Raw genomic sequence first — 24,812 nt, forward strand, 5'->3', positions numbered from 1 at the left:
TAAGTATCCCTTATTCGCTTATCTTAGGAGCTGCTAATGCTGAAGTTTCATATCATGTCTGTTGGAATAATGCCATAATTTTTCTAGTATGGGGTAGATTTCAACTTCATTTGTTAGTCCAATTCTAGGGCCGCCGTCAGTTCTTTGATGAAAACCTAATAGGGTTGTCAATACACAAAAGCTATATATTATAGACTACGTTACTGTATCAGCAAACATAAATATGAAAATATCACATATATAATACTACATACATTACTTCTTTTCTTTTACCACAGTATCAGAATACGAGCCAGCAGTGAACGAAGTGGAGGTGCCAGTCCTGAACCGGGACCTGTGCAACCAGTGGCTTGAACACAGAGACCTTAACGTCACGGAGGGCATGATCTGCGCCGGCTACCCCGAGGGCGGCAAGGATGCTTGTCAGGTACGGTATCTGCTGATGACTATCTGCTCATGTGTATCACCAAACTTAGTAGCGGTCCTAACTACCTAAATAACTTCATAGCAAAGGTACGCGCATGTGGCTCATTCGCCGCTCGCACCTTCACCTTCTGCTGATACTTAATAATAGTTTCAGCGCAGTTATCCAAACTATAAATTTGTACTGACGAGTACATGTTATACGAGTACATTTTATTTTTCAGTTTTCTAAATCCTAACTTGACCGTAACTATCCGGTGAACGGAAGTCCCACAAAGTATAGCTCTTATAAATGTAATTATTTACTGTAGGAACGTTTAATTCTAAGCATTGTTCAGAAACCATAAACTTCTAAGAATAGCTTGCTTTATGGTCAGTCATTCCCCTTTTCTCAGGAAGTCTTATTAACATCAAAGGGCGCTTTTATTTATATTGACAATACAATTAAGCGCTAGTTAAATAACATTACATCAAGTTTACTAAAAGCAAGTTCATGGAGTAATCAATAAACAAGTCCTTCTAAACAACATTATGTATTAAGTACCTACTTGTAATATATTGAGGTATCAAGTAAGTATACCATGCGATAAGGACTAGTCTCTGAATTCCTAGTAAAAGCTGTACAATAACAATAAATAAAACGTACTTAATCTTCTAGTTGTGGTTTGGCAAACCCGTGATATAGAGGGCAAACTAATATTATTATTTCTGAGAAGCCAAATAAAAAAACTTCAGGAAAACCTCTCAGCACACTAATAAAGCCGTCAAGAAAACATCGCAGAGCCATAAAACTAAAAAAACTCCGTAATACGTCTCCCAAGCAAATATTTGTTCAGCCAATAGGTAAATCCAATGAGTGAGTGCGATGGAGCTCCCGACAATAAACAGCTCTTAGCTAGCTGCGACCAAGGAGGTATTTACTCCGCGCGCCCGAATTCAGCCGACTTCCTTTATGAACGCTACACTTTAATGGTTCAGTGAAGCGACCTAATATCGAGCCCAGACTTTATATAGTTTTATAATGTTGTGGAAATGCTATATTTTGTAATATTGTGAAATATTTTTCTCCGGAAAATTGTAGATAAAACTACATCATGTCCTTTTCTGGATGCTTAATAGGGATCGAAGGATTTTTTTACAATTTTACCATTAGTTTGCAGTGACGTGACCATAAGTAATTGGGGCACTTAAAAAAGGGTCGGAAATGGAACCATGGAACAATGTTTCCCACGTTCAATATAAATCGCTGATTGAGCAATTCAGGATTCGGTAGTTGCTTGTTTAGCTGACGATGCTGAACGTTCATTCTGGTGCTATTTTTATAGCCGGTTAAAAACTAGTTGATACGGAATACCTTAAATCTTTGTGGCATACTTTTGTACCAAATAGCCTTTTACTTTTACGCAAAATTCAGTTTTTACTTTCAATAAAATTATACACACAAACTTTTAAGTATTAAAGCTACTATCATCTGTTTTGAATATAAAATTGATGGTACAGACCCTAGACTTAACACTTAACGCGGGATCAAAATTAAATTGTAGCGAGTCAGCAGTTTGTTGGCGTGACAATGAATATACGAAGGGCGAGGGCTACCGATGTGTGCACAATAACTGACAGTACCTAAGCTCTGCTGACGCAGCGGATCTATGGGGCCGGTTCAATATTAGCCTTATTTTATACTCTAGAAAGGGACATGATTTATAGCAAAATTATATCTCGTAAAACTACATAGCAAAGTCATGAAGAAAAAAAATGGGAAGTGTCCCAAATGATTAAGAAACTTTAGACTATCAATTAAATTTTGAAAATAGACTAGAAGTCTTCCATAGACATAAAGAAATTTATCAAATCCCTCCAGCAGCATGTACTTTAAAGAGAAAGTGACGGAAAATTGAGTTCCCCGTTAAGGATACTTAAGCTGTGACGATGGGATAAGGAAAAACAAGTCAATTTCTCCAACGTAGTTGATTTGATGTGACAGCAAATATTTGTTTCCTTATTGCAGTCAATTCAGATGGAATCTGTTGCTTTATTTGGATTATGGACTTCCTTCGACTTGGATCTAATAATTGCAAATACAAAAATGTTCGAATAGATCAAGTTTAACATTTTTACACAAATATTTGAGTTATGTGCTAAAAGTTTGTCGTTTACTAATTTGCAGGGTGACTCAGGCGGGCCCCTGCTGTGCAAGGACCCGGACGACCCCATGCGCTGGTACGTGGGCGGCATCGTGTCTTGGGGCATCAAGTGCGCGCACCCGCGGCTGCCCGGCGTCTACGCGTATGTGCCCAAGTTCATACCCTGGATACACCAGCAGATCGCGCACTACAACGACGACAACGCTAAGTCAGAAGACATCTAAGATGGAAAACACGTGACATCACTTGCGAATATATAAAACACAAATGAAGACAAATATTCCCGAAACATGAAATTAGCGACAATATTTATACACTTACCTTTTATATTGTTTTAAAACTTTATACACATTCGAAGATAGTAATGAAAATAATTATACTTTTAGAACTTAAGTAGTGAAATCAAGCTCATAAAATATTGTAATTTATTATTCTTAAGTGGTGTCAATATTAACTTGACAATAAAAGACTCCGCACATTTTGCAGAGCACTAAAATTATGACAATAAATATTTTATAATGACAATAAATTAATTAATGGTGACAATAATAAAACAATTATATACAATCGTAACATATGGTAGGTAAGTCAATTTTTCAAGAAAACCTAATAAATGGACAATAAATATATACACGAGTTCCGGCTCTATGTTGTGTCTTGGGGAGTTGACTTAAATATTGCTTTCGATTACGTACGACATATGGCTAAATATTTTCACATATCACTCGTATATCGCGTGATGTAAATTATTTGAAGCTGTGATAGTAAATCATTTATTATGAAGCGAACAAGTCGATATTGTATTAAAGTTTACCCGTGACTTGAGAGTTCACTTTACATTGTGGCTGGGCGCGCTCGCGTCCCTCGATACTTTTTCTCGGGGTAGTCAGTCATTATATCGGTGACCTAGGTATTAATTATAATAATTATATACATATATATGAAAAATCTGTTTTAAAATTTTATACGTAAGCTGCTTTTATAAGTAATGTAGTGTTCTCGAAGCTTTAGCAGACTTTTAGGGAGATTGTTTTAATATTGACTTTCTTTTCGTTATTTTCTATTCTGTGTTAGTCAATAGTGGAGGGTGGTCCTTATTCGCGACGCGACTGTGGACGACGCACGAATGTGGACCATCATAGAACTTAAGTGTATGTTTGTTTGATGTTTGATGTTAGTAGTTTAGGGGAAAGTGCTTTTATAGAATAAAAATAAATCCCATTCACTTGGATGCAGGTTAAAAAAATAAATAATAGACGATCACTGTTTAATAATATATTGGTGTTAAACTATGCTGTTCTAAAGTTCTTCCTTAATGACAATAAATTATAAAATATGTTGAGTTTATATAGGTACGATATAATCGTCACAAATAAGGAATATACATAAATACCTAATAAACAAAGACAATAAAATTTAAATAAAAATTGTTTTGTGACATTTGGTCGAACGGTTGAACAATGTGAAGTCAAAATGCTACTCGGCAATGACAATAATAATTTTTGACAACATATTTACCAACAGATGTAGTATAAGCTTTGTTATTATACAATTTAGATACTTCTGTTTCAGTATTTCATAGGTAGTGTGACTTTTTTGAAAACCTTGAAATTAATGGATCTTGTAATTATATTAGTGAAATAGCTTTAATAGATTTTAAGAGATCATAATATTATTAGATAACAGTAGACGTAGGTGTGGTAAACAATTTTTAAAGTTAGGAAAGAAATATACTTAGTTCCTTTTATATGGGTAATATTTTAATTTCTCGTATGGTCTGTAGATATCCTGCGGTCCTTTGGGGTCTCGCAAAAGAAGTGGTTATAGCACAAAGCTATGCTCAAAGTAACATAGGTATATTTATTATAAGTATAGAATGAAGGACATTATGTTAACGATGTGAACATAAATTATTTTACAACTAATTTAAAACACATAAAAAATATCACTTCAAAAAGGTCTGCTAACTCTGCAGACAAGCTATCTCTGAATTTTAGAACAAACTAAAGTTTGTGCAGTATATAGGCTGAAGAAGGATAATTTTAGACTTTATTGAATTTTATGATTGTAAAGTATATGTATAATGTATGCACAAATCTAAATAGTTCATGTTCACATCGAGATAAATATATAATTCTACATTTACATGCAAGTATGGTTGTTGACTTCTTATGAGTCTCCTTTTCTCGAGCTTTCAATTAGTATTACGAGAGTAAAGAATATATATGTCAAAACAAAAATATATCAGATGTCTAAATTATCAGTTTTGTTAATATAAAAGGAGTTAGGTTCAAAAAATATTTAATAGAAATAAAATGTCGGACTTATCCTTTTCTACGTAGTGACTGAATTAAAATAATTTGATAATGAGAACAGACTGAAAAACCCATAGAACTCAAATAATTAGGCAGTTTGAAAGTACTCATAGCCAAAATGTTTATAATAACTAAATTAAAATATTTTGTCTGTTCTCGTTTTCATTAAAACTAGGTGTAAAACTTAGCTAGTAAGTTAGGCTAGTTATACATAAATAAATTAGTCTCTATTAGGGCCATGCTTTAGTGTTCTGTGACATCTTATGATACTTGTGATCTCTGCATTATGAACTCTGCATTATAGTACTCAGTATGTTTGCTAAGTTTATTTTCCACTCGCCTTTATGATTGCAACTTTCTAACGACATTTCTTAAGCACAATTTCTTCTATTTAAATAAATATTGGGTGAACTGGGCGGTTGGCGTGGTAGCGTAGAAGTACAAAGACTGATAAAAGAACGAAGTAACACTTGTTTCTGTATGAACATCAATTTTCACCAACCGGTTGCGAGATACATAACATTCACTTGATATTTGACTTTAGCTCCACTTCCCCTAACTTCAATTTATACATATACATATATTTACAAAAATCCCTAACATTATCAGATATAGCAGAATACTTCGATTCAAATAGGGATGAACATCATTTTTACTATGATTTAATTTGAAACAGGCGAGCACTTTTGATTTGTTCTAGTCTGTCCAAGTAACTTCTGTAGTAGCGAAGCTTACTTTATAGAGATGTGTCTCAAACGATACTAAGTTCGTTAATGAATTATAAATAAACATAAAAATGCATTGGTATTTGGCTTTATATAGAACATGTGTGGAATATGCATGTTCAGCTCTAAATGTTTATATGAACGTAGTCTTACATGTTTAAATGTACATGTATTGCGTATATTGTATACTGTTGTAGATTATAATTGCTGTTGGAAAATAAAATCTATGGTAGACTAAATTGTGTCGTGTTCAAAGCATATCTTCTCCGAGTCAGCAGGTTTGACTCCAACCCATAGTGATAGGTAATAAAATGATTAGATACATACGTATTTGTAAAGAAATAGTGACTATCGTAATTAGCGACAATAAATATTTTGATAATGAACAAATATATATATAATTCTAAATTTCTACTGGTTACATAGTGGTTAAGTTTTCATATAATATGAATAGTACGAAGGAGTTGTTTGTAACAAAAAGTATTCAGTTGCACCTATGAAAGTGATGAAGACCTAACCACTAAATATCCCTGAACTTTATACCTTATCCCTAAAGCTTGGAACTTGAATTACATTGCTTTATTCAACTTAATTTACTTAGTCAGTCCCAGATGATTTCATCGAAGCCATGCATTTCAGGCTAAAATAACGGTTGTGTATTTTTAATGTTTAGTGATAAATACGTCACTAGTATGACGTCACTGTTTAGTGCTCGCATCGGTGTACACTGGCCCCTATTGAATGTTGATCGTTGTAGAAAAATATTTATTAGATACTAATGAGTGTTTCTTTCCTCTTTATATACTGTATACTAGCTGGAACTGTTTATTTTATAAATATAACCTGTTAGTACACTGCCAATGAAATATAATAAACCTGATAAGGTTGATAACCTTAGGTACCATACTAAGAAAATTCATGAGTTTTTCAGAATCTATACAGGCTGGTCCTCGAATGTTGTTCATTTTAGATTTATAAGTATGGTATGAGAATTATTTCATTGGCAGTGTGCAATATTTGATTTGAGACTCATTTCGAATCTGTTGAAATCTTTAGATATTTTTATACCTATGTAAGTCTTATGAAAGCTTAGATATTGTCAATTTCTCGCCAACGAGTATTATATGCGAAAAATTTCAATTAATATCAATTACATATACTTCGTATCCTAATTGATTAATTTTACATATCTCTTACTAAAAATAAATATATCTTTCGATCTATCGAGACATCATTTAGCTTATTTTTTATAGTAAGAGATATTTTTAAAGTAGTCAAAGACAATAAAAGTGATGAGACAATATATCGATGGAAGACAATTCCGTAGTCTATTATTTTGTTGAATTTCTGTATTTTCCCAACATCTAGACTTATGAATCAACCTTCGTAGTTTAGATATTTGTCATTAAGAAATTAGATTGGAGTAATATAATTGGGACTAGGGTAATGTGACAGAAAAATTGTTTAATTGTCTTTGCTAAAATTATAGTTATTGTAGAAAAGTTTTGTCAGTCAGGAATACCATTTTTTTTTTCTTAAAAAAATCGTTATCACATCTGCATAGGTATAAACTTTGTTTAACCCCGAATAGTTTTTAGCACTAGTCCCAACTCTATTACTAAAATCTACAAAAAAATATAATTATTTAGAAACGTAATAGATACGCACAAGTTACTCTGTACTATAAAGCCAGTATTTTAGATTTTGGTTTATATACAAACTCATTACTGTGGAATACGTGTTAATTGGTGTTACGTGTTAGGGAGGTGTTGCTTTCACAGCTCTTTGTGATTCCTGTTTTTATACGATCCTGTAAACTTATGTGCTTCATATAATTAGTGTTATCATAATTAATTGTAGATTTGCAGTCTTATGTGATTTGTTTTGGTAAAGATTAAGGCATTCAAAAGCGATTTGTAATACAGATGTCCAAAATTATGTTTGTACAAGCTTATTTTTAGATTTTTCCGTATTAAGAGCCAAAATGAAACTTCGTAGTCAATTGACGATTTAAATATTAATTTTGATTTTTTACAAACATAAAATTGCCACAATCTTTACCAAGGCCATAGTTTTGAACTGATTCGCACAAATTGGACATAATATGAGTACGTCATACATAAGTGTAAGGTTGTTGAGTTGTCTCGTACAGAACATTTAGTATCGTCGTTAGTTTGTGGCGATCTCGCGTGCTTCTACCCCTTTGTGTAGCTTTTACTTTGTTCCTCAAGCTTCAATTAAATATTATAATAAATTGCGAGTATTTTCATTTGTTCTTACCTACAAAAATATACTATGTATAGTGTAAAAAAGGGAATATCTTGTCCATGGGAAAGAGGCAGCATTTTTAAACATTAAGGAGGGTGCTTTTCAATTCTTGTCAGGATAAAATTCTGACTTCTTTCTATTATAGATATGGCAGGCACTGAAACACGACTAGCTACTACTTCGAAGAAATTAGTCGTAAAGTTGAAAGGGTAGGTATACCGTTCTAATTCATAATCAAACGACAGTATTAATTGAATTAATATTTTACTAATGGATACAATATAGTTACATTAATCAACAATAGGTATAAATAACTAGGCGTTAGCCGCTACCTACTTAGACATGGTACATTCCCTATACACTTTCGGGCTGATAATGAGACGGGTGATCAAATGAATGGGGCCAACATCGCCTACAACCTTTTCAAACAAAAAAAGTAACATTTATAAGGCCTTTTGATAAAGGCGATGACGGCACCCATAATTAATTATAGCTACTGTTGAGAAAACTATGATAGGTAATTTCGATATTGCATTGTCTTACCCAACAGTAACTATGTAGTTACACGAGACTTACGCTTTGGATAGTTAAATTGATGAATCTGCGCTAAAACTGAGATGTATTGCTACGCCGACATTATTTTGTAGGCTGAAGTTTATTTACAACGAGAAAGTTAGTAAGACACAAATTGACTAAGGACTTGTCTAAACATGAACATTCATCTTAAAAAAAACATAAGCATCACAATAATCAAGATTCATAGATAGAGATTATAAAGTAAACCAGCGTTGGATAAACTTCAGCCTTTTTAATTTTATTTGAAGTTATTAGATGTAACTCGTTAAATACAGCTACAATCGATTAATGACTAAACTAAATTATTACACAGAGGACAGTTTTGAAGGCGCACTGGTACTATTGAGTTTGTATTGACAATTATTTGGGTGTATATTTAATTGAGTTTCAACGATTGACTTTGTTAATTATTAGTATTTCAATTGACTCTTATGCAGGAAGTTAATTATTATTTAATAACCTAATGACTTGTAATTGAAAGTACCCATTTCAACGTTTAGGTATCATTCATTTGTACTGGTTTAGAAACTGTAATTTACCAGTATATTTCATAAATGCCGTACCCGTAGCTACCTAACAAAACGGCCCTCGTATGAAGCATGAGTCTAAATTAAATTGTTCGCGCACAACATCCAAGTTCAGTCTTGAGTATTTTCTCTAAATTGACTAATCGATTGATCTGTTACAGTAATTATTACATTTACACACGAGTTCAAAGTAAAATAACTAACACAACGTATGCTAAGTATGTTTACATGTAAAATACGGATCATACCTACTTAAAAATTAATATATTACAATTGTGAATGTGGTGATGGAAAAGTATATGCAATGTCTATGGTGATGTACTATGAAATGTATTCTGAGCATTTAATATTAATTATTTAAAAAATAAGATCTAATCGTAACATAAGCAATTTTATTCAACATAAATATATATATTAATAAGTCAAAATATCAAATAACAAACTAGGGTAAACTTACAGTCTCAATAGAGGAGTATTATGACAATCACGTTATCTATAATATTGAGTATAATATCCTACATACAGCTGCGTACGCGCGGGAGCGATGACGTCATCGCACATAAACACCGTTCCATTACCGAAATTATTCACCTACTTCCCATAATGTTCGACATTAATATCCACGAAACTAATACATGAGTAATGTTCTAGTTATTATGACAATGAAGAAATAAAATCCTAAATGTGCACATATGCCTGAAGTTTCAATATAGGTATAATGTAATACTGATTACATACAAAATTGGTCCATATCTGTCACACACCTTGTCAACGATAAAAAACAACTTTAAATACAAAGTATAAATATTACATGAGGGGGTTTTAAAAACCGTTTAGGCCCCTCTCATATCCATTAATAATAGGCCTATAATAATTTTCTATAGGAAATTAAAATCGTTGTCAAATCGCGAAGGAAATACAAGAAGAGCATGTGAAAGATATAGTCCTAATTTAACACCCGACCACTACCGTAATTATCATAGACGTTAGTACAAATTGACAGTACACAAGGCTTTATACAAACAACTATACAATATACAAATGAAACAATAAAATTCTTTAGCCGAACACCTACTTCAACAATTACTTTATAGGTATACATCTAAATAAATGTGTTAAATCATTTAGTTATTTATAAGAAACAGTCTGGTCGTAAACTCATTTTGTTGGTAAACGTAATATTTATTTTATCGATTTGACAAAAGTCGATAAGTGGTTATCGACATGGTATGTAGTTGACCCGATACTTGTACAATATATAGCTTCCAAATATCAGTCTAGTTAGTACATATTATTGTCGACTAACGAAGACTAGTCGATTTAATGTTGCTCCTAAACTTGGGCCTAATTATACACTAATTTTAAGTTAATAATGTGCATCTTAACCCACCTTTTTAGGAGCCTACTTTTTTCAACTCACTATATCTTTAAACACATTTTATTTAAACTCATAAAACTGTGATCCAGACGATTTCTTACGCAAATCAATATACTATAGTACAGTGTTATATATAAATGATTAATAAAATAATATTTTTATCCGTTAAAATGACACATAAATCTAGTAAATACTATGTTAATAGAGCCTCAAGGCAGATTGCTTTACAGATAAAATATAACATTTTATATCAACAAATTATTTAGAGTGGTGATTAGTAAGTGGCTGTTTAAGGTACTTTTCAAGAATATTCTAAAATAATATTAAGTCTCTTAAGCCGTAGAAGCAAAAAATATGTTTTTCTACAGAAGTTTGACTTCAGTATCTAATAAAAAAAGCACATAATTTCCTGTTTGTCTAATATAATTTAAAACTCTATTTTCATACATTAAACAGCCACTAAACAATACCCTGTATAGGAAAATCTATGATTTCGATAACATATCAGTGGCGACGATATAATTCATTTACTTAAATTTAATGATATGAAGCAAGCGCAAAGTTTACCAATTTCAAACAATTTAAAATGTTTCATAATTTTTATAATAATATAACTACTATGCTCTACATGCTTAGCCAAGATATCATATTAATGTCGATAGTTGACTTGACAGCCCTAGTTACCACTGAACACGTCATAAGACAAATTAATTTTAAGGGCCGGACACAAACATACATTCTAATTTCAACATTATTACCATACTACTAAGTAACATTTTCATTCATCACCTAAAATACTGTGCCGCGGCATACAGCCGGACGGTTGCCGGCCCTTATAGAAATTCCGTCATCTGTCGACTTAATACGATGTCTGTGCTAAAACCTTCGATACTTTTCAGTCGTTAAATAGCCTCTTTCGAGAAAATATCACGTACACAATGTCTACCGCTAACAATATTGAATCGAACGTTAAAAATCTTTGGTGTGTTGAGTATAGTTCTTATTTCGCTACATTGTAGTTACAGAGTATTATTTTCACGCAATATTATGAGTACTTTTGGGCGGACAACCGACTCCAATAATTTTATCTTTTATAAACATAAGCTTTTAATGCGATGATATTATTCATGAACTGAGCTCATGTTTTGAGCTGAAGATTGTCAAGCGATTTTAATTAATAATCGCTCATTTGGTTGAAGGACGTGGAAATATTATTGAAAAGCGATCGACGATTCTTTTGGTTTAAAAACGTATTATTTTTAACAATCATATTTTTTATCGGTACAAAATCAGATTTATCGCGATTAAAGAAGGAATGTAAGAATGAGAAACCGAGAAAGAGAAAATGAAATCTTGTCAATAAAAAATAGCGTCTCGCTAACATTTCTGAAACTATTATGTTTAAGAACACGTTTTACAATGTAGTTTAAAATCACAAGGATATTATACAATATAATTAGCAAGTTGTTTATACATAGTTATTTGTCGTTCGTCATTGTTAAGATAGAGATATTAAAATTTAACAAAGTGACTCTGGATATGCAGTATTTTTTATGAATTTGGATCGGAATGGACAACCTTAAATTAATAGATTTATTGGACTGATAATATTTGTAAAGATTTGGGAAGTGTGCAGAGATAGGAAGATCGTAGAAATGACAAGACTCGAGATGTAAATTGATAGTAGTAAGTCACACACTTCCAGATATATTCTGAAAAATGCACAAAGTTTCAAAACGCGTATTATTTGAACATTAAATCGTTTTCAGGAAAAAAAAAATTCATTAAAAAAAACTCCAAGCAATTAGTAAATAGAAGAATCTAGAGTATGTACAGGGAAGACTAGGGCAAGATAAATTGTAAAATTTGCATTTTTACGAATTTTACCCTTATAACAATAGCAGAGAGATTCAAAAATAGATTTGTAAGGGACAACAGTGCTACATCAACATTTTGTTTTAGTCTTTCAACATTCGCTGTTTGGATTCGACGTTTAGGCCTCTAACTAAAATATTATTTATATTTAAACTCAATCATCCCTAAAATAATGATTGGAATTGTTTTGAGCGCAAAACCCCAAATTATGCCATTTCTTTACTACTCGATTTATTTAAATTACGCTCTCATAATAATACAATGTGGTAATATTTTTTGTAATATAATTTTAAACCAGTAAGATAAACCATTTGCGGCTTTTTAGCTTTACTTTGTCACCCTATGAACTTGAGTTCGTCCTACTTATCTACAAATGTACTTATAAAATTTTATAAAACTGTTTCATTGCGCTAGTACAGCGAATTTCTATTTTTCTGTAACTAATTACCATTTAATGAAATTACGTTTAAAAAGGCTCGGGAGTAAAAGAATTGTACAAAACGCTAAAAGGTAACTTAGATCTCCAAATTATAGTAACCGTTAATTTATTTCGCTTATGCATCGCTATCATTCTCGCACTGTTCACATTTTCACGACAAACTTCTCAGAGAAAAATGTAGAAGTCCTCCGTGCTGTCGTAACCGACGGGTGTAAGCTCAAGGAATAATGAACCGTATAGTTACCGCGGCGGGTCTAGTTGGACTGCTGGATGGACGCGAGGAAGGCGGGGTCCACTGACGCCACCTTCGCCGTCAGGAACGCGTGCATGCAGAACAGTAAGCTCTGCAGGATTTGACATTCTAATTCCTGGAAAAGAATAATCGTATTGGTTTTATTGAATCTTTATCATTACTTTGCTAAGGAAATAATAATTCTTCATATAAAATTATATTTACCTTAGTTTCTATAACTTTGGTCTCCGAGTCTTGGAAGTGTAGTTTCAGTTTCGATTTACCGTCATCGCTGGACCCTCGGAGCTGAGAAAATCTGCAAATATAATTGCACACTGAATATATGTATAAGGTAACTACAAAAGAACATTTCAGACACAGGCGACCTCGACTGACTTGTCAGGGCATAGAAGAGTCACCGTTGTCCTCGACTCTGACTCTTTGAAAGCGTAATGCGTAATCGGTAATGCGGATCGAGATGAACATAGTTCGCATTTATCTGCGAAGTTTCCCCTACCCAAATGAATAGGACAAAGAAGCCGCAGTATCGGTTGATAGCAATATGCTCAGCAGCGACTACCTGTACGCCCAGACGGGCTTGGCGCCGGGCGTGCCCTCGCTGAGCGAGAAGCCGGCCGCCCAGTCCAGCGTCAGCCCCGCCGCGCGGCCCATGTGCACCACCGTGAACGTCTTCTTCTGCAACAATGTACGCACACGTTACACGGTATTGTTATTATTTTCGCGCATCGTCAACGCGAGATGAAACGATTGGCGTTTGATGACTAATTAAGACGCATAATTAATACTTAACATAATAAAACTTTTTCGTGAACATCTATCAACTGATTTGTCAATGACGTTTTAAATTCGACATCAATAACCAAAAATATAATCGTTATCAAAGTTTTGTCTTGGAATAATTGCATACTTAAAATGTATGGAGACGGTAAACATGTGTGTACAATATGGCATACGCCCGGATGTGCTGATGTGCCTCCAACTGCAAACTTTTTCTATAGACAGGCAAGCGGTTTCATCATTTACAAAATATTTCAAATCTTTACAGAACTACCATATTCTGGGTGATTGCCGAGCATGTACAATTGTACACGTACTGGTTTAGCGCATAATGTTACCGATTATTATTTCCATACAAGAGGGCTTGTCTTTATCCTTCTCCGTGTGAGAGGAGGCCTGTGCAGTGGGACGATAGAAAGGCTATGACGTAAGAGGGCTTGTCGGGAGCAGAATAGTTTAATAGGCAGTCGTACATACTTTTCATATGAATAGTAAATATTGTTTGCCTGCAATGGAAATTTACAGAGCTATAATATGATCGGTATTATGTTTGTGAGTCCAGCGCTGCGTGGTCCGCGCGCTGGTGCTGGCGGGCGGCTGGCACCACGGCACGCGGCTGTTCATCCGCAGCCTCAAGCGCCTGCAGCTCGAGCGCGACCGCCACACGCACTCCTACATCTGGCACCCCTACAGCCCCATCAAGTTCTACTGGGACTGCATACAGCTGCTCTGCGTCTTCTCCGCCTTTCTATACATGCCCGTGCAAGTTTTCATCCACTGTGAGTGTCTTCATCTACGCATAATTACTATACAATTTCTTGTTTTGGTCTACCTCAAAATATCACCGACAAGATATTTCTCTGACAAGTAACATGGACGTATACTCGTCTTCTTCCAGGCCCGAATCCCGCGGATCCTCTTATCCTATTTACGGACGCGATGGCGTTCCTGAACGTGTGCACACGCTTCATCACGGGCTACCTCGAACATGAACACAAGATTATCATCCTTGACCCAAAAAAGATTGCTAAAAACTATCTCACAAGTAACTTCTTTGCCGACCTAATTGGTTGTTTGCCTTTACAACTCATAGTGCCTTTCGATGAATGCGAGTACCCGTCACACACCATCATGTTCATGTTCAAGCTGCTGAGGTGTCAGTCGTTAGGCGCTCAATGGAAGAACGTCATCGGACAGCTTCAATTGACCTACATCAACTACGTCGCGTTAAAGATCTTGGCGATGTTGATAATGTTCTTTCATTGGATGACGTACATCCACTATCAAGTACCAATATTGTGCTATCACGTGTATGAGAAAGACGTGGCTTTCATATCTTGGCTGAAGCATTTCAATATTATGAGAAATAAGCAGAGCGCTTCTTCACTATTTCAGAAGTATAGCACGAATTTCTACTTGGTGTGTGGTTTGTGTATTGGCGCGGGATACTACACGCCGCTGGACACGCACTTCATCCCGGAGCTGATGATGTCGTCCAGCATGGGGCTCATAGGGCTCATGTTCCTCACGTACGCGGTGTCGGCGCTGCTGCGCTTAGCGATATACCGCCAGTACGAGACCTACTGCTTCAGTGGCAAGGCCAAGGAGTTGGCGGAGTACATGGAGTTCATGCGATTGCCCAAGTATTTGCAGAGGAAGGTACGACTGTTCATCAACTATAAGTTCAACGAGCACTTCTTTCACGAGGACGCGATCCGGAACACGATCAACGAGCAGATCCGCCAGGACATCAACATGCACTGCTGCCAGCGCCTCGTGATGAACGTGCCCATGTTCCAGGACATGCCCGTCGCGCTCATCAACTCCATCATATTCAGTTTAAGACAAGTTTTGTACATGCCCGGACAGGTGAAGATCGCATTTTTTTTTGCAACCGTCTTGAAATGGTTACCCTTCATATAAAAGCACCTATTTATCAAAAGAGTGGCAGTTTAAGTTTAGTTATGTCATATTTATGTTGACAGACGGTGGTGGAGTTTAACAAACCGGGCGACTCCATACACTTGATTTCGTCTGGAACTGTGGCCGTCATGGACGCCACGGGTAGAGAGGTTAGATGTTATCGTATTATGTTACACGTACAAGGTGCTAATTGTAAAAAATGCCAATGTGAATTTAGGATCATAGTTTCAAAGGGTAAAAGACGTATATAAAACTGTTTATTTCCTGTATTAATAGGTAGACTAAGTTCCCGTGGTAGGGGTAAATCTCTAAAAGTTTATTGTTAGTCTGATGTCTATACTAATATTATAAAGAGGAAAACTTTGTTTGTTTGTTTGGTTGTAATGAATAGGCTCAAAAACTACTGGGCCGTTTTTAAAAATTCTTTCACCATTCGAAAGCTACATTATCCACGAGTAACATAGGCTATATTTTATCCCGGTACGGGCAGTAGTTACCACGGGACGCGGGTAAAGGGGTCTAGTGTTGTATATACGTGCAGGTGGCACACTTGCGTGACGGCGCGTTCTTCGGCGAGAACGCGCTGCTGTCGCCCGGCATCCTGCGCACCGCCTCCATCATCGCGCTGGAGATCACCGAGATATACATGTGCGTACTATATCGCAGTTCAATTGAGAAAGTCTGTTGAAACTATTGTAATGATCTTGGGTAGGGACGATCACTATGTATATAGCTACGTAGTACGTCTGAATTGTAAATCCGATAGGAAATAATATTTCCTAGTTCAATTGAATCTTTGAAAATCCTTTGCGAAGTAAGTATGACATAGCTTTTGAGGTCGATACTGCTTATCGTTATTATGTTACATATCCTTTACTTAAAACAATATTATTTTAACCGACTTCCAAAAAAGGAGGAGGTTCTCAATTCGCCGGGATCTTTTTTTATATGAATAAAACAGTTAAATTGTTATTTCCTCCCTAGCTTGGATGCGAATTCGTTCCTCGCGTGCCTGCAGCCGTACCCGCACTTGAAGCGTCGCATGGAGGACGTGACGTCACGCCGCACATACTTCACGCCACGGCCCAGGAAGAAGCAAGAGCGATCACGTTAGGATGTGTTAGTGTTAATTATGTAGAAACTATCATGGTATTTGTGTGTACAATAAAGCTAAGGTTATAGTATACCGTGATCTACATATTTTCTGAGATCAAATGTGTTATACTGGTCGCCTTTAGAAAGTCCGGTTATGATAGAATGTTATGTTTTGCTGTTTTCTTTAGTTACAATTTTAAATATTCAAGTCGATTATGGCCAATATTACGGGTGCGCCACCCAATAAAAACAATTTCTCGATATATCTTGCTTAGAACTACAGATTTAGGATCCCGTTACCGTTTGATAGATTAGCAATGCGTGATGTATAATTTTATGTAGCATACTACTCTTTGAACTTATATTACTTATTTTTGAACTTATGAGTTCAAAAAGTGAGTACAAACATAATACTCATAAGTTCAAAGAGTAGTATGCTACATAAAATTATAATTAACTATTACTTTTGAACTTATGAGTTCAAAAAGTGAGTACTCTAGAGGCTTGCAGTGGCCTCGTATTTATCAAAAGCAATTCTCTGCAACAAAACCTGCAATATTTTGAAAAATGTTTTCAATGTTAGGTACTATCAAAATTAAAAAATACCACAAATACCTATTTTATAGTTGAGTGAAGCTACCTACAGCAGTCAAAAAAGAAAGTCACTCAGCAGACAAATGAAATACATTCATTATGAGCTCCATTAAAAATCACTCTCTACCGATCTATCTACACTTAAAACCATGCATATAATTTCAGTAACACTCACCCCAAGCCTAACCACAGAGCTAACAATATTATTAGTCCAGGCAGCCTCGACCCGGAGCAGGTCCCGCCTGGTCTCGGCGCTGAAGTACCGCGGGCCGGGCGGCGCGGCCCCGGCGGGCCCGGCGGCGCTGGACTGCACGAGGAAGCAGTGCTGGCGCCAGTCCACCGTCTCGCTCTCCTTCACCGTGCGGAACATTGTCTGGTACACCTTCAGGGTCTCTGGACATTTGGCTAGCTCCGTTATGTTCATCTGGGGATCAACATAAAAATTCAGGGAGTCAGTCGCCTCGAGGGAAGCCAAGTCTCGTCAACCTGGTCTAAGTTGACGCTCATTCAGATGTACTTAATCTTTGGGGGTAATATGTAACGTGAATTTGTTAATAATCGACGGAACTAATAGTGCATATCAAATATTAGTTATACAGGGTCAATCCATATGGTTGAGAAGTCGATTTAAAATACTGAAACATGACATAAAACATTGGCAGTTGCAACCAATAAAACTAAAAGACACAGTTGAAAAATAATAAACTGAGTTTCACTGAACCACAAAAGTATTTGAATCTGTCTTCTAGGACCATTTTAACAACTGATACTGGCGGCATATGGGCTGACAAACTGTAGTGTCACTGTAAGACATTGTCATCAACTCGAAAGAAGAAGAAGAATACGGTTAAACATAATTATAAATAGCTTATTTTCAATTGAAAAAAAGTCCAACAGTATTTTAACTAAACACAACAAAAAAATATATCTTTTCTTTGTCAGACTTCTTTAACTTTTTTTGACTTCTCAAAAAGAAGAAGTTCTTAATCCCGACGTTTTACTATCACACTTGACACAATACATACGGGAGGCACATCGAACAGCATGACGTCGGTCCCCTTGAGCACGAGGAACTTGGGGCGGTACGTCTGCCACGGCTGCTGCGGCGCCAGCACGCCCTCGTGCACCCACCCCATGTACTCGATGCGCTCGCCCACGCCTAGCTGACGGTTGAACAACTTCATCTGGAGGAGAAAGAACTTTATTGTTAGGGCGATAATGTGGAATTTTGAATGGTATGTAAAAGGATGGAATTGTTGGCTTGCTGATGAGAGAATGAACTTTATTGTTAGGGGAATAAGGTGCAATTTTAAGTGTGAGGGGTCGTTGAATGTAGTAAGTGTAAGTAGTAATGGAGTATATGCGTATGGAAATAAGATAGAATTTTGAATGTGTTATGGGATCGAGTTGTTGAGAGTAGGCATGCACTGATGAATGGACTTTATTGGTAGTGGAATAAGATAGGGTTTTGAATGTGAGGTGGGTTTAATATGAAGGATTATAGTTCGGCCATTCAGAGAATGCGTTCCTGACACGTCGCGATTGAACTGACGACGTAACTTTGCAATGGCGTTGCAGTTACGATAAAAATATTTTTGCTGGTTGTTTACCGTTTTAACAATTGAGGAGCATTAAAACAACATTATTATATCAATAATCAATGAATGTAGTTACGTCGTCAGTTCAATCGCGACGTGTCAGGAACGCATTCTCTGAATGGCCGAACTATAGTTGAAGATTAGTACCTAATGCAAGTTGGGGTATAGACTACATTGCGTTTGGAACAAGTTAAGAAATTGAAATTAACTGTGGTAGAATCACTTATGAAAACTCGCTCTAGAATTATTAGAAAGATATTTTTGCTATATTGACCTGTAGGTTAGTGAGTCCCACGATGTTGTCAGAGATGCTCTTCAGCCAGTTGGAAAGCGCGGCGGGATCTTCCGCATGTATGACGCCGGTCGTCAGATGCGGCCGAGCGCCACGGACCTACAAAACACATAATTATTTATTTTACTAATTTGGATGATTCAGAAAAAGGCATATTACAGGAAATATCCACTTGAATATTTACCTCAAAAGCACCAGGTCGCAGCTTGTCAGTTCCCAATACATATCTCGTTACATAGCCCATCATTAAAGGTACTGAAAATAAGAGAAAAATATTCACCTTACATTGTTTTTGACAAGCGTCCAACCAATGTTGATCCAAAATTCTTTGAAACCAAAATCAGTGTAAGTTTTTTTTTTTATAAATTTTTAGAATTACTGGCTGGTATTTATAAGGTAATAAGTTTATTGTACCTGAGACGACATCAACCCACTCCTTCCCGTTGTCAGTATGTGCGTCGGAGGCGACGGATGGCGGGCGCGAGCGCACGGAGCCCGTGGCGCTGCCCGCCGCGCTGCCCGGCCGGCTGCCCTCCGAGCCCTCCGCCCAGGCACTCTGAGTGAACAGACATTATGAAATATACACTCCAGAAAATAAAGATTATGAACGAAAATATTGGGTAGAAAACATCTTAAAGCAACAGGAATAGTATTTAAAAGACCAAATATTATATAGTACGCTTTTGTGGCAATTTTCGTTAAGTGCAGGTCTGGATAAAATGATGGTACAAATTCATATGATTAAATATAGGGAAAACTTTTTTCCATAAACTAAAAATAATTTATTAATTAATATTCAAACAGACCTATTCGCTTGGAAACTGTCGAGTAGGTAATTTATAAAAACTAGGCCTTAAAGGAGCCTAATATAGCAAAATTTATAACCAATCAAACATTGTAGGATTTATAAAAACTTGTAAAAAGTCACAAACCTGCCATCCACCATTGGTTTGTTCGGTATTCTTCTCAGTATTGCAGTTAGCGTCAACAGTCTTATTGTGAAGCGAGGGATGGTCGTCCCCGGTACTGCTATCCGTGTCTGATGCACCATCCGCTGTAGAAATTACATTAGACTGTATTCATTTAAAATATTTAATAACATGCCGACATATTCCTGCTATATTTTATGTTATTTGTTACTGCTATTTAATTGATTTTGGTAACACTTACCTTGCTTCTGTAGAAATGGAGTGGCAGCTCTATAGTGTTTAACAGTAAGCACCACTATATCACCAGCATTCCGCAATATATTCACCGCGTCATCATGCTTGCACGCCGTTATGTACTCTCCGTTCACTGGAATAAACACTATTTTAGCTTGACAAGTTCACGATTATGGAGTACAAAAAAATCATAAAGAACCTACTTGAACATTGCAATATAGACTTTGAATTCATTTTTTATTGTTCCGCATTGTACCGTGTTCGTATTTATAGCCCGGCCGTTTGATCCCGTCGCCTAATTATATTAACTGTTGCACAACAATGCCGTCACTTTTGTCAAATTTGCTCCAGATTTCTCGTTATGACTGTTTTATAAGTGTAGATCCAGCAAGTTACTAATAGTTATAGGCGTGTTATTGTTGCACATGTTATAATTTGTAGTCCAGATGTGCGAGCTTTGTGAAGACCAAAAATGCACCTTTTTAAGTTATTAATAAATTAGCATAATTAACATGCATTCCATTCCTAAATACGCTTCAATCATTCGATTAAAATTCGCGTAGGTTTACAATTGCCGACTTTAATTCAATGTTGCAAATCATGCAGCGGACTAGCTGACTTGAAAGTCTCAAAAATCTAATCAGAAAGTCTTGGGTGGCCACTAGATCTCCGAAGATAATATCTCATATCAGCTGCATTCTCTTCAGCGAGCTCGATCTATATTCCGACAATCAAGATAAACCCGAGATTGTTATCAATCACGATCGAACCGATAAGCAATAAGACAATACCGTACAAACAACAGTAGCAGTAAAGCCAGCTCGAAATTCGATAACCGCAGCCAGTCTGCCAATCCATCAGGCTTACGTTAACCAAGTGATCCTAGATCGAAATACCCCCGAGTATTTTCATTGTCTTTAATTAATGGCGCAACAGACAAAGTATTTGCATCCAGCGGCTTCTAATTGCAACTTGTTAAGCAATTGGATGGGAATGGCGCAATGCAACTAATTCCAGGAATTAACTTTAATCTACAATTGTGACAATGAAGCTTGTATTGTACCTATTGCACGATACCAAGTTTTGCTGAACTATACGGTACAAACCCTTCATTTAGCAATAGCGTATGCAATAGCATTGTAAGTCAAGATTTACAAGAGGCCGAACATAGGACGAGCGTAGATACGCACGCAAGCCACGTACGCAACATAATGCCATCGCATCTCGGCACGGTCTAGCATAAATCATGGCCAATCTGCCAGCATTCAGCCAAGAAAATTCGCCTGCCTTCTAGGTATATACTAACTCTGCCATTCTAGATAGAACTTTGTTTATGATTTCAGCAGCTTATTAAGGCCTATGTTCAGTAAGGTGTAAATAATGTTCGTCTCAAAGGACTAGGTCGTGAAAACTTCAAAGAAAGGTCATCCCATCCTATACTCTGTGTAGGGTACCTTCTGGCTACCTGTTGATATTTGTACCAATTTGTGTTTACGTCCACTAATCCCATTCTGGATAGGCCGTAACCTAATTAACGAGCACAAAGGGTTGGTTATGTATAATTTCGTCCGTACCGAGATTGTGTGAGAAAATACACATTGTGAAAATTATGTTTTTCTCTTAAAACTTTTATAAACAGTTTTCATCAAAAAGGCGTGGTAGCCACTAACATTTACTTTGAGCAGCAAAAGAACGAAAATAAACAACTAAAAGCATCATAAATACAAGAGCTAGGTACTATTTTTGTTTCCTTCGTCTCACATCCGGATCGTCTTAAAATACAACGCCTGTATCCTGGTTGCGGCGACTTCAATCAATATTTATTAACATTCAGTGACAGCCGGGGAGATCGGAATAGCATAACTTCTGTATCGTTAAAGTATCCTATAACAGAAAATTAGAACTGGTTTTAAATATCCCGCGACAGATGCACAGACTGATATATCTATGCTCTGACTTGTTTACACCTAACCCTAAACCTATTCCCTAACCTATACACGAAACCTATTCACGAATTTTGTGTGCATCGTTACCCAAGAAATCGGTATGCTCCCCGAGGGAATGCGCGTGAAAGCTGTGAGAAAATTTGGCATATACTAAACTTAGACAGCTAAGCTTTTTATCACGAACTGTTATATTACGGGAAGAGCTTTTTTTTTCATCATCCTTTCTATTACTGGTCTACTGCTGGGCTTCCTCTCACAAGATTAAGCCATGAACAAGAACGACTAACATGGTATAGTAACTGCGTGTAAATAAACTATACCTACCTTTAATAACGGCGTCTCCAACAAACAGCTGGCCAGTCTGATCAGCAGCCTGGTCCTTGTATATCTTGGAGATAAGGATAGGGAGCTTATGTTCCGCACCCCCTTTTATACTAAGCCCCAGTCCTCCAACTTTCTGCCGCGTTATTTGGACCATTCGCTCCTGAAAATAAAGTTATGTTGAGGAAAATGTGAACAAAGACGGGTTCTTATTCGAACCTGACTAAAAACTAGAAAAATTTGATTTGACTGCCAAAATGGTTCAATACTACATGCCTGTTCATCCTACTTATATGTATTATAAATGTGAAAGTTTGTGAGAATGTATGGATGTATGTTTGTTATTCAATCACGCAAAAACGGCTGGACCGATTTGAGTAAAATTTAGTATGTAGATAGGTACCCTGGATTAACACATAGGCTACTTTTTTCAACACACTACGCGGGCGAAGCCGCTGGCGGAAGCTAGTATACTATACGAACGCTAGAACGTTTTAAAATATAAAAGAAAATTCTTATTACAGAACCAATAAGAATTTTCGCTCGGTGTTTGTCACGATTCATATTTGTTTTGCGTCAAAAAGTTAATTGGATTCGTCCGATTTACATGTGTCAAAACTCCGTGGGCGTCGTGTCGCTAAATTATGAATATGTTATCGATCAATAACAGCTAAGCAGGATGGCGCCTTCCTTCACCTCATAAATCATGCTGTGAACACTGTATTATTTACTCTTGAATATTGAGGCGACATATTTAATCCTTAAAAGAGAACTTCAAAATAATTGGGACTGGCCTTTTTTCCACAAAAGTAGGTAAAGGGTATCCCAAGCTCACAGAAAACCCAATTATCTAAACAATGGGAAATTTAAACACTGTCGGCTTTATATCCACATCTCGCGGCTCAGCTTCACTGAGATACCACAGGACCTGCACTAAATGTTTCATTGTGCGATTAATAATTCCCAACTACCGCCCATTAGCCTGCTCTGGGCTTCATGCAAAAATCATTATCCGCGTGGATTTATGTTGGAATTGTTATGGTTGCTGCCCGCGCTCTTTGAGTATCTCCTACCATAATATTTTATGGGAAGTTATTCTGATATTTTTAACGTATGAACCAGACCTTTGTTATAACATGAATGTGTGTTTAGATTTTGTTGAACATAAATAACAGGACAATCAGAAATGCGATGTCCCAACAAAATTCCACAAATAGCAAACGTTGGGTATTATGAGATATAAGGCTATAATATGAAGCCTAATAGGCACATTCCGAGGAATTAACAGCCACATTTATACTCCAGGATATTATACCAGCAAAGCCAAATACTTCCAGCTATGTGTGACTATTATGAGCCCGTACGACGTATGCCGTATTCATAGTCTAGCTTATGCTGCCAAATACCACGAAAATAATTTCTTCTTGAAAGTTCCAACTTTCATTAAAATACTGGAGCACTTTTGGAAAACTTCAGAGAGGTTAATATCGAATCGGGCACAGTTCAAAATGACCTCGTTACTGACTATAGATGGTTTGTTCGATGCTTTAGCGCTACGAGATTACGTCACGAGCACGGCTATTGTCTCGGAAAATTATGGACTGTTGTCTTGTAAATAGTGACGCCAATGATAGCCAACCAATTGGTACCTATCACATAGTCACGCACTGTGCTTTTAAAAGCATGTGCGTGATTATAACAAATATTACATTGAGTGAAATCTGCATGACTGATAAATATTCTAGCTAGAGGTTCTATTCAGGCAGTTTAACTCAGGCTCTCATGATGGACTACGGTGCCCTCTTGACTTCTGAGTAGGTACGTGACCTGTGTGTTGGAAGCAAGACTGACTTTATTGCAACGACTTTAATGAATAAATGTGCTTATAACTGATTGCTATCAATTCAACTATCAGAAATTTCCATCAGTGTTAAGTATTAATCAACCAGCATACCCACACACGTGATTCGCGCATAAACATTCCGCGCGGCCGTGAACTTTAAAACTTGTGCAAAAATAAAAGTATTTGTTTTAAACCTAGATTGGCTAGTTCTGTACAGCCAACATAAAAGGGTTGGGTGAGATATAAAATCTTTTCCGGCGTACGAGGTTAATTAACAGTATTTATGCAAATTAACCATGAAATAAAGCCGCGGGGAAATCGGCAAATATCACGAAAG

The 24,812-nt window shown here is 36.3% G+C and overlaps 2 protein-coding genes across 3 annotated transcripts in view; one reads left to right on the top strand and one right to left on the bottom strand.

Moving 5' to 3' along the window:
- Positions 1–7,862, top strand: part of LOC124629902 (atrial natriuretic peptide-converting enzyme) — a 47,563-nt gene extending 39,701 nt beyond the window's left edge. The window contains exons 14-15 of the mRNA XM_047163567.1: positions 279–427; positions 2,591–7,862. Coding sequence (XP_047019523.1) covers positions 279–427; positions 2,591–2,791 — 350 coding nt within the window. The 3' untranslated portion in view covers positions 2,792–7,862. The remainder of the gene's footprint in view (positions 1–278; positions 428–2,590) is intronic.
- The window catches only part of LOC124629889 (gamma-1-syntrophin), a 38,576-nt gene that overhangs the window by 11,765 nt on the left and 1,999 nt on the right, over positions 1–24,812 (bottom strand). The window contains exons 3-13 of one of the 2 annotated variants that reach the window (XM_047163556.1): positions 22,636–22,795; positions 20,373–20,498; positions 20,135–20,256; positions 19,617–19,758; positions 19,387–19,457; positions 19,185–19,301; positions 18,338–18,496; positions 17,488–17,736; positions 13,483–13,598; positions 13,128–13,218; positions 12,915–13,038 (exon numbers count right to left, since the gene is read on the bottom strand). In XM_047163556.1, coding sequence (XP_047019512.1) covers positions 12,925–13,038; positions 13,128–13,218; positions 13,483–13,598; positions 17,488–17,736; positions 18,338–18,496; positions 19,185–19,301; positions 19,387–19,457; positions 19,617–19,758; positions 20,135–20,256; positions 20,373–20,498; positions 22,636–22,795 — 1,467 coding nt within the window. In that variant the 3' untranslated portion in view covers positions 12,915–12,924. Of the gene's footprint in view, positions 1–8,122; positions 13,039–13,127; positions 13,219–13,482; positions 13,599–17,487; positions 17,737–18,337; positions 18,497–19,184; positions 19,302–19,386; positions 19,458–19,616; positions 19,759–20,134; positions 20,257–20,372; positions 20,499–22,635; positions 22,796–24,812 lie in introns of those variants that run through there. The other variant, XM_047163548.1, reaches the window with a different exon arrangement.

Source organism: Helicoverpa zea, chromosome 1 (assembly GCF_022581195.2).
Source record: "Helicoverpa zea isolate HzStark_Cry1AcR chromosome 1, ilHelZeax1.1, whole genome shotgun sequence".
Lineage (NCBI taxonomy): Eukaryota > Metazoa > Arthropoda > Insecta > Lepidoptera > Noctuidae > Helicoverpa > Helicoverpa zea.